Here is a 9,915-nt window from a genome sequence, read left to right on the forward strand (position 1 = left end):
GTTTTGAACTACTGTGTATCCGAGGATGACAAGGAGCGAAATCTTATCAGGGCATGTAACAATAATAACCAAAAAAAAATCAATAGGCTTCAATCGAACAACCCAGTCCGAATGGTATAAAACTATGGTCTATTTACGTGTCGCATTTGCACCTTGAAGAAAGATTCTTGAAATTAGCAGAGCTATGGCGGAGGCGGCGACGGCGACGGCGACGGCGTGGAGCAGGGAGACGGTCCCTCGCGTGCTTGAGATCGTGAGCACGAGGCTCCCCCAGCGAGACGTCTACGCGCTCTTGCTCGTCAGCCCCTGGTGCTACCGTTCCCTCATTTCCCACCCTGCCCTCTGGCAGGTCGTTTCTTTCATCTTTAGCCCCTTTCTCTCTCTTTCTATCATCGCCTCAGGATTTCTTGAAGATTTTCGACGGAAAGATTTCTTCTTTATACCGTTTGCTTGGATCACAGCTGAAACTGAATCTTGTTTTGGGTTTTGATTTGAGGAGTTCCTGTGAATGGATTATTGGATATTTGGATTCGTTGGGAGCAAGTTCTGTCTCTTCTGATGATTTACTCGAAAGGTTTTTTGGTGTTATTTTAGGATCGAGTGAGGGCCGATTGACGTCTCTGGACTAGGGTAAGTAGGCGATCGGGTTTTTTGGCCCTTCTATAGTGGAAAGCATGCCGCCTTTTTCCTTCTTTTTTCCCTTCTTTTTATACATATTTAGGTCCTGTCAGGAAACTTCACATTAGTCCGATATGATTTCATGTGCTTCATCTTAGCATGAAAAGCTGCGTGCTTTATTGGAAATTTGCCCTCTCTTGCGTCTTTGATGCCTCTTTATTGTGAAAAAAAAGAAAACTAGGGTTTTCTTTGTTGAACATGGTTTGCTAGCACTAGAACAACATCATAGAACTATGGTCCGAAACCTATTGTCCGTCAAAGAATCATGCGCAAGATGCAGATGCCTGATAATTACATATTTAAATATTCATGATCATTTACCATTCCTACTGAGCTGGATATCCCTGTCATCATCTGCAAGTCAGGTGTCCTTAACAAGTTTTGTTGGCGGTTGGCACCTTATTATAAGTACTCCAAACATTGCTAATTATTTTTACATAGATTCCCACCACAAGTCATCTTTCTTGGAAAATTTGTCGCTTCAAGTCTTTCCGTGATAAAAGTTATAAAAAAGGGGAAATATCTAAAAGAATTGAAGATTTGGTATCCCTAGTTATAAAATTACAAGGTCTAGTTCAGGATTCTATGTATGATAAAGGGGCTTATTGAGTTCACATTGCCTGCTTCTTAGTTTTCTTAAAACATTTCTGACAATATTAGGGGTTCAGTTGGGTGATTTTTTTATTCGGTCTATGGGATTTAGGGTAGGATTTGTAATTATTAGATTTTCTTCCAGTTGTAGGTTTTGAGGATCATGATATAGTGGGAAATACTTTAAAAGAGATTTGGCTGGAAATCATATGATCTTATCTGAGTAACATGAACTAACAGCAACATAACTAGGAGTAATTGGGAGAAGGAAGAAGCATATGCAAAAGCCCTAGTCAGTGCAACTTTGTAATTTGTATATATTCTTATAAAACATCTCTTTCAATCATTTAGCACATTCCTTTTCTTAATATGTATAAGAAAAGCTATCGACCAAAGTGACTAGAGTCATGATATTTTATACTTGTATTGAAGTTCATTTGGTTGTACTACCTTAGTCTTATGCATATGAACAGGTGGTGGTGCACATGCATTCTGTCTAATGTGGTTATTCCAAATTGATTGCAATAAGAGTTCATTTATAACGACCCAGGATCTCATCCAAAAAGGCTATTTAGAAGATGTTATTTGGATTTTTTGGCTCTGTTTAAGTACCCAAGATCTATCTAGGCATAGCTGATGTGGGACTAAACACATGTCGGCACGGATCCTCACACAAACTTTGCCTTACTAGTGTTTTGGTCAGTGAGATGGTTCTATTCCAGAGCTTCTCGTGACTTTTTTGCATTTCCACCTCTCATACACAACATGCACGGATAATATGCAAGCTTTTAATGTCTATGAATTGACTATGGATCTGTCCATGCACAATATTTTTTAAGAATACCTATTCCTGCCCGTCGATTGTGGAACATGTGACCTACAATTTGCTGAACTCTATCAAAATTCGTAATTTATTCTATTAGGTAAATTGAGAATGGTTATTTGTTCAAGTGATACCAACAGAACACTAATTTGAAGGTGCTTATCAACCAGCACCAGATTGAGGACCTTGTAAATAATAATATTCATTCTATTGACTATGGGTTCTTGAACTCATATTTCTGTCCTTAACTGTTGATGCTACACTTCCAAAAGTTCAATTATATATATATTTTTAATTAAGGGTAAGGATTATCATTTTTGTTTGGCGTTCCCTTATCTCTCATGGTCTAAATTTAGTACTGTCTGATCATTATCCATGCTGGTGTGTGTTAGCTAGCTGCTGATGGCTACCAGATTTTGTTTATTATGCAGTTGCTTCTTTACTTCGAATTATTTCTAATTTGTTACTTCATGTCTTAGGTCCTTGATCTGCATGAGATGAGTCAAGCAGGAGAGCGACTGATTTCTGCACTTTCACTGGTTAGTTTCATATCAAACTGCGTACAACATTCAGAGTATTTCATTACATTATGTGCATCATCTTGACATACATTGACTACAATCATGTTGGTTAGCTTTTGATACAGTCAATAACTTCACTTTTTTTCTAAATTCTTAAATTCACATGGAGTGTGTTGGTAACTCTGGTATTTGCAGGCCAGATATCGACAAATTAAAAAGATAAACCTTGAATTTGCACGGGATATCGAAGATGAACATCTTATTCTCCTTAGAAGCAAGGTACTTATTAGAACTATCCATTGTATAACAGTTGCCTAGTTGAAACTGTTGGTGAATATCATTTTCTTTATCTTTTGGATATCCTGCTTAAGAGAAACAAGTGTTTTTTTGCATCCAATATCTTTATCACATGTATTTTGTTTATCATTCTTACATTCTGGATATGTTTATTTTAGTACACTATATGAGCGAAACTTATCTGGTTGTTTTTTTGTTTACTGCATGCAAAGATGACACAGTATGCTACAGTTTTAACAGCTCACTACTAGATGGATGACAGGGAATAGAGTCACTTCAAGGCTTGGAGAATCTAAATCTGAATGGCTGTCAGAAGATTTCAGATAGAGGAATTGAAGCTATAACGAGTGTTTGTCCAAAGCTGAGGGCTTTCTCTGTCTATTGGAATGTTAGGTATATTTCTTGCTTTGTATTTCTCTTAAAGAACGCTTTTCCTAAAACCTTTTAGGAATTATTGGACTTTCACATACTAATGACATCGGGTATTTTTGATGCAGGATAACCGACTTGAGCATAAAGCACATTGCCGAGAACTGCAGACATATAATTGATTTGAACTTGAGTGGTTGTAAGGTAACGTGATTTTTATTAAAGAGTCACCTTTATGTATGTTTAAGCTTTGCTGAAATTTTCAGCTGAGAAGAGAGAGAGAGAGATTTATTTATTTTTGTAGTCCATGTGTCTTTCATTTGTCACCATGAATAGGTACACATGTATATCTTTGCTAGACTTCTTTTGCCCTTTGTGCCATGTGAGCATGCATGCTAGAACAGAGTGAGTTATTGGGTTGATATTAGATTCGAATATTTTTGTGCCTGCTCATGTCAATTTAGAACCTATTTGGTCAAATGAAATGGTTTGGAAAAATCTGTGTATAATAATGGAACATATTACATGCAGGTGTGGCCAAAGTATTGTTTCACAAGATCAAGACCTTGTAGAGGTCCCGTAGCATTTTCATGTTATGATATTTCAGTAGTGGCCAATATTCTTTAATGTAATCTAGTACCCAATAGATATCAGATGAATCATGTACACAACTGTGCGGCACAATTTCTATAACACATGTTTTGACATAGAGTTGAACTTGAAACCTTTGCACTGGAAGGCATAAATTTATGTTCTTAATTAGCTTGTAAGATTATTGTATTTTTATCCTATTATCTAATATATAATGCCTCATGTCATTTTATTGCTTAACTATTTTGTTGGAAATCCAACAAAATTAGTTGCAATAGACTCTTGGACATCTTTGGGTCACATCTTAGCCAACTCAAACTATGCATCACTCCAAATATCTTGGTTTTCATTTTCCAGAGGCCGGTGTGCTCAGAAGTTAGGCTATTGCATAACTAAAGTGCAGATTTTTTGCCCCGAATCAAATCATTTAGCACTAATGTGATGCAAATCAAATACTAGGATGTGAAAAATCCACCAATATTTATAGTGTTAGCTGCTATGAAGAGCATGAAAGTGTCCTCAGTAGCAAGAGATGCAACACAATGAATCCTTCCTATCATTTTATGGAGGCATAAGGCATTCTTTTTCAACCTGAAAATATTATTTGACATAACGAATATTGCAACTTTACATTTTTTTCTCTCTCTGGAATCTATACTAATATTCATATGATTTCCTTTGAGTTAATCTTCATTTGTCATGTGATTGTTATTATTGACGAAGAACACCATAAGATTGGGTCTCTCTCTGACGAGTCATTGCCATGAAATCATCCAACTCTTAATTTGTATAAAAGCATGCACAACATATGCTTGAAAGGAGGGAGCCGGATAAGCAATACGGCATTCTCTTCTTCCAACCTGATATTTGCACTAGGCAATTGATTCTTCATTACTTTGGCGCTCGATCTACAATACTAGCATTTTAGATCATGCTATCCATGAAAACTGACAAGGTGGCAGTATTATAGATTCCATATCTCTCAACAAGCTAGTTCCTATTAGTCTCTCTCTCTCTTCTTGCTCTCTCTCTCTCTCTCTCTCTCTCTCTCTCTCTCTCTCTTTTCTTGCTCTCTCTCGTATTGCTTTGTGCAAGTCTGTGCAATAATCTGGCATGTTTTACCTTTATTAGCCATGGCCCTCCTCACCTACGAGCCTGTCCACCTTGAACTAAGTAGTTGTTATTAATGTTTTTTCTTCCATGATTTTTTTTGAGTCTAATGTCAATCTTGCCTTGCAATATTGGTCCTATGCTTATTTTACAGCCCTTGCCACTCAATGTCAACTTTATAAAACATTCAAAGTTTCTTACCTAGGGCCATTCTGTTAATGCAGACACTTCATGCATTATTGTGCTCAAGGCACTTGTCTTTGATATGAATGTCATTATGGTGCAATCTAGCCCTTAAGTTCTTAATATAATTAACCTTAATCATAAGTTAAAGCAATCGCTTACACTGGAAAAAGGACCAGAGTCCCTTAACAAATGATTAGACCATAAATGCCATGATCTGATGTCATAATTTATGGCCAATTGCATTGAACCAAATTGAAAATTGTATATTGTATATCCATGGTTTTGTATTGCAAGTTAGACCCAAGTAGTGAAGTAATACAATGGATCCTTACAAAAAAAGCAATATCCATGGAGACAGATCATTGACAAAGATTGTTAACAGTAATAGTTTCGAGAACTATGAAAGCCAAGTAATCTATGCTTATGGGTCAATTATTCAACTTTGTCCTAAAGGATGCAGACACAAAGCAAATGCAGTGAAAAACATGTGCTAAGTGTATAAGGTTTCTTTTACTAAGATGAACATATTATAATGACAGTGACCCCATCAACAGTGAAATGCCATTCGAATCATAAATTAATTAGTATAATATAGCCTGAGACTAATGAATACTTGTCTATCTGCTAAAAAAGGCCCTAATTGTTGAGATGACGTTGTTTCTCTTGACACCTATTTTGTTCTTGAAATTTTCAACAATTTTTAAAATGGTATCGTGCTCAATAAAGAAAATTTGCTATTCATGAGAGAGTTCTGTTTCATCTTAAGAATTTGTCATATAGACAAGCAATCATTATCAAGAAATTTTGCAGAAGCATAACCCGTGCTTCTTAGTGGATTAATTAGGAAGGTGCTCAAATCATTACGCATAAGTATTGAGTTCGTTATTGAGTATTCTGATGCTTTCTAGACATTGCAATTAAGTTTTTGAATTAGCAGAAGGACATTCCAAAGCATGACTACAGTCCAGCTGGAGTTTCTGTACCAAGGAATTCCCTAGATTCTGAGAAAATGTCATCCTATGATATGAGACTATTTGTATTTATTTCAAATATAGTGCTAGCTATATTATTGCTTTTTAAACGCTTAGAATTGTCTTTGAACTCTACAATGATAAAATAATGTAATTTGGTCATTAATCTCACTAATAAATTGCAGAACATTTCAGACAAAAGTATGCATCTTATAGCTGAAAGTTACCAAGAATTGGAGGAATTGAACATTACTAGGTATGTCAATGCTACATCGTTAATGGATTTTATATTAGTTATATTAATTTTTGACTGTGTTTGATAATGTTTTGCTTTCATTCCATTTATGGTCCAATGCAAGATACGTCGTACTAGCCCGAACCGGATGATATGGAGCATATCGTACCGTACCGGTTCAGTACCGGTATTCGATACTGGTGGTGTACCGACATTTAGTAGGAAAAAAACTCCGTACCATACCATACCAACACCATGCTAGTGTGGCACCGGTACGGGGTCTGGTACCGAGACGGCAAACCTTGGTCCAATGCATGTTTTTGACGTCAGAGTTTTCTTGGTTTATGTTGGATCTTATAGCGTGACTTGAAACCACTTTGGGTCCACTGTGCCATTGGTGGTCATCTCCAGAACTCATTACACACTAGCTTTTACTACGCATATATGGGTGTCCCTGGAATGGCAGTTGTGGTAGATCTGTTTTGGAAAGAATATCTGGTTCTACCATGCATGATGAACTCAAGGTTTGAAGGACGGCAGTTCAGATACTGCAGTACACCCCTGTTTCTACTTATGGTTAAAGTTTTGAAATACCATGGTTTGGTATGATACAACCTTGACATGCCATGATATGGTGATATACTGTGGTATGGTCATTTTTCAAACCTTTGGTAAACTTCAGTCTTTAAAATTTTAATAAAATCTGACAACTTTACCCCAACATTTTGATGTGAACTCAGCTTTTGATGATGACCTGAGTTTAGAAAAGATATAGATACAAATTGCTATTAAGAAGAGCATTTGTAGACTACCTTCTGCAATATGCGTATGAACATAAAAAGAGAAGATAACCTTTGAGATTAATCGTTCAGAAAAGATGATATGACAAATGTCATGCAAATGCAGTTAAATTGAAATAATCTAATTGAGCTGCCAGCAACCAATATGCTCAAGTTAATAATTCCTGATGGATTGAATAGGCTGTGGTTGACTGGGTAAATGTGGCAGTGGTATTACTGCAGTTTGATGTTCCATGTTTTCGTTCACTATAAGGACTTAAAGCCTAAGAATTCCCTTAAATCTGGACAGAAATAATCTTTACATTAGATTTGGTTCTACATAAGTTTGAAAGTAGAGATGGTTAAATTTATTTTTGTAATATTAGTTGCCCTCTTAACTAGTAATTTGTTAGTTAGAATTATGTTGTTCTTGTGATTCATGCTCTTGAATCTTGCTTGTCCCTTTCATTTTAGTATTCCATCTTATTTTTCTGTGCTATATAACATAACATAGTACTCCTTCCGACCTTTTTCATGTCCTGGAGCTTTATTCAAAACTATGTTCAGTTATAAATTATATATCCTGTTTTCATGATTATAATAGTTTTGCTGCTTATGGTCTAGGCAAGAATTACAAATTTATGATTTGACAGTGCCGGTTTGCATGATCTCTTCTTAGGTGCATCAAATTAACAGATGGTGGATTACAACAGATACTTCTAAAATGTTCTTCACTCCAAAGTTTGAATCTATACGCCCTTTCAAGGTAGGCATGGAAAAGAACCATGGATCTGATTACTTTTGACTTTAGTTGGTGTATATATTTTCTTTAGGCTGTGAAGGGACTTCTTAAACATCTAATCAGAAAGTTGATTCTTCCCTTGCAGTTTTACTGATAAAGCTTATGAAAGGATAGCATTGTTAGCACATCTTAGATTCTTAGACCTTTGTGGTGCCCAGGTAACTAATCCACTGTCTTTATCCTTTACTATCGAATTGTTGTCTGCACTAACCATAGTTATCTGATTGTCAGAATCTGTCTGATCAAGGCCTTTCATGTATAGCAAGGTGCAAGGATCTGGTTTCTTTGAACTTGACATGGTAAGACAAGGCTAACTTCTCCATTTTAATGTCTTTTTGAGAGAATTTGCTAATGAAATTTGTTGCACGAACTATGCGACAGGTGTGTACGTGTTACCGACACAGGAGTAATGGCAATTGCTCAAGGTTGCAGGTCTCTTGAATTTCTCAGGTGACTTAAAGATAACGCATTTAAATTGGAACAGATGTTTAGATTAATTTATCTGACATGAATTCACTGTACTGATGTGCAGCTTGTTTGGAATAGTTGGGGTAACTGATACAAGTCTGCAGGTTCTGTCAGAGTTCTGCTCAAATACCCTTACAACCCTTGATGTAAATGGATGCATTGGCATTAAGGTCAGTCTAGTTTGGTGTAACTTCTTCAAGTGCTTTTACCTTATTAACTTATTGGCATGGACCTTGGCTTTCTAATATGATTTATTGTTATCTGATTGTCTAGAGAAGGAGCCGCAGTGGCTTGCTTCAATTATTTCCACACTTGAAGTGTTTCAAAGTGCACAGTTAACAACGAGCTAGGAACTCAGCGCTCGATATTGTCCTGTTCATGTTGGAGTTTCCATCGGCGCAGGTTGATGCAATACTGGAGAGCAATCAGTAGCAGTATCATAAAGGTACAACTATCATTTAGATCCCTGTAATTATTTTTTGGAAGAAAATAGGCATAAAATCGTATGACAATGTTCTTACTCCAGCTAGTGATCATCTATTATAAAATAAATAAACACATAAATTTGAAATACTTCTGAAGTAGATTATTTTCTTCATGTTAGGTGTAAATTGATGTTCTCCAGCTGGTTTAGATTCAGGTTAAGTTAAAACCTGTCACCCTACCATAACTTGCTTTTAACCTGACTACTCCATATTCTTTGCCATGCTACCGAGATGTAAGTTTTCTTAGATAGTTATGCACTTCATATTATTTTTATTGACATTTCTTGTGATAGACAAGTATAAAAAGAACACTAACTAAAATAATACCATTATAGAACATATTTTTGCCCAAAATTTTTCCAACATTTCGAAATCCTGTGCTTAGATGATGAGGTCATATGTCACATAATTTTATCCGAGAATGATGATATATCTGTCCATACTTTTGAGTCCAAGTACTCTTGTTAGAAAGTTTTCATGTGAGAAATTCTTGAGAGTTCTTGTTCATTTAGTAAATTTGGAAATTGAATTTTTTTGATCAGATTATTTATGTATTGGAAATCGAAGTGTCGCACCGAAGATGTTGGAGGATCAAGAAGAAGAGATCATTCCTCAGAATTCACTACCTCTGAAAGAGTTGGAAGACTCTTAAACATTGCATTTTGTGTGTTGTCTGTAATCTGATTAAGGGTAAATATAGGACACTTCAAATCAATCGGTAAGCTAGTAAACTCGGATTTTGTAAAAGCATCATTCTTTTATGCTGTTTGTTTTTACCACATAAGGTTCATGATTGTTTTGATCATACCTTTTCTTCTGTTCTGCAATCCGTGAAGAGAAGCATCAGCTTTCTACCCTTTCTGTTTCCTATACAGCAATATAGAAAGATATGATCATTTCCCTTCTCTTTCTTACGGTCATATCAAGATGGTCTTGCGTTATACGGACGTTGGGAAACTCGGGATGAAACAGACTTTCATCCCAGGTCAGATCTCAGCTCCATTCTTCT

The 9,915-nt window shown here is 36.1% G+C and overlaps 1 protein-coding gene across 3 annotated transcripts; it reads left to right on the forward strand.

Annotated features, from left to right (window-relative positions):
• The first annotated feature begins 75 nt into the window (after positions 1 to 75).
• LOC103695853 (RNI-like superfamily protein) lies at positions 76 to 9,706 on the forward strand. 3 transcript variants are annotated; one of them, XM_088720958.2, is made up of 14 exons: positions 76 to 349; positions 2,572 to 2,631; positions 2,809 to 2,892; positions 3,173 to 3,303; positions 3,408 to 3,483; positions 6,323 to 6,393; positions 7,831 to 7,917; positions 8,039 to 8,111; positions 8,185 to 8,252; positions 8,335 to 8,403; positions 8,486 to 8,591; positions 8,695 to 8,866; positions 9,026 to 9,139; positions 9,449 to 9,706. In XM_088720958.2, exons 1-12 carry the CDS (start codon positions 185 to 187, stop codon positions 8,758 to 8,760), a joined length of 1,056 nt encoding a protein of 351 aa, XP_088577084.2. In that variant the 5' UTR covers positions 76 to 184; the 3' UTR covers positions 8,761 to 8,866; positions 9,026 to 9,139; positions 9,449 to 9,706. The 3 variants fall into 3 exon arrangements, with proteins under 3 accessions (XP_088577084.2, XP_008775499.3, XP_008775501.1); XM_008777277.6 differs by lacking the exon at positions 9,026 to 9,139 and having other exon boundaries at positions 77 to 349; XM_008777279.6 differs by lacking the exons at positions 76 to 349; positions 9,026 to 9,139 and adding an exon at positions 492 to 630.
• Positions 9,707 to 9,915: the final 209 nt, after the last annotated feature.

The sequence above is a fragment of the Phoenix dactylifera genome, chromosome 1 (assembly GCF_051530095.1).
Source record: "Phoenix dactylifera cultivar Ajwa chromosome 1, Ajwa_hap1_PhDact_Kaust_v1.1, whole genome shotgun sequence".
Classification (NCBI taxonomy): Eukaryota; Viridiplantae; Streptophyta; class Magnoliopsida; order Arecales; family Arecaceae; genus Phoenix; species Phoenix dactylifera.

What these genes read in the sequence shown, in the direction of transcription:
- LOC103695853 (XM_088720958.2), top strand. Translation starts at nt 185, where the DNA reads ATGGCGGAGGCGGCGACGGCGACGGCGACGGCGTGGAGCAGGGAGACG. An exon ending in TGATTTCTGCACTTTCACTG is followed by an intron (nt 2,632 to 2,808) that starts GTTAGTTTCATA and finishes TGGTATTTGCAG; the next exon opens with GCCAGATATCGACAAATTAA. An exon ending in AATCTATACGCCCTTTCAAG is followed by an intron (nt 7,918 to 8,038) that starts GTAGGCATGGAA and finishes CTTCCCTTGCAG; the next exon opens with TTTTACTGATAAAGCTTATG.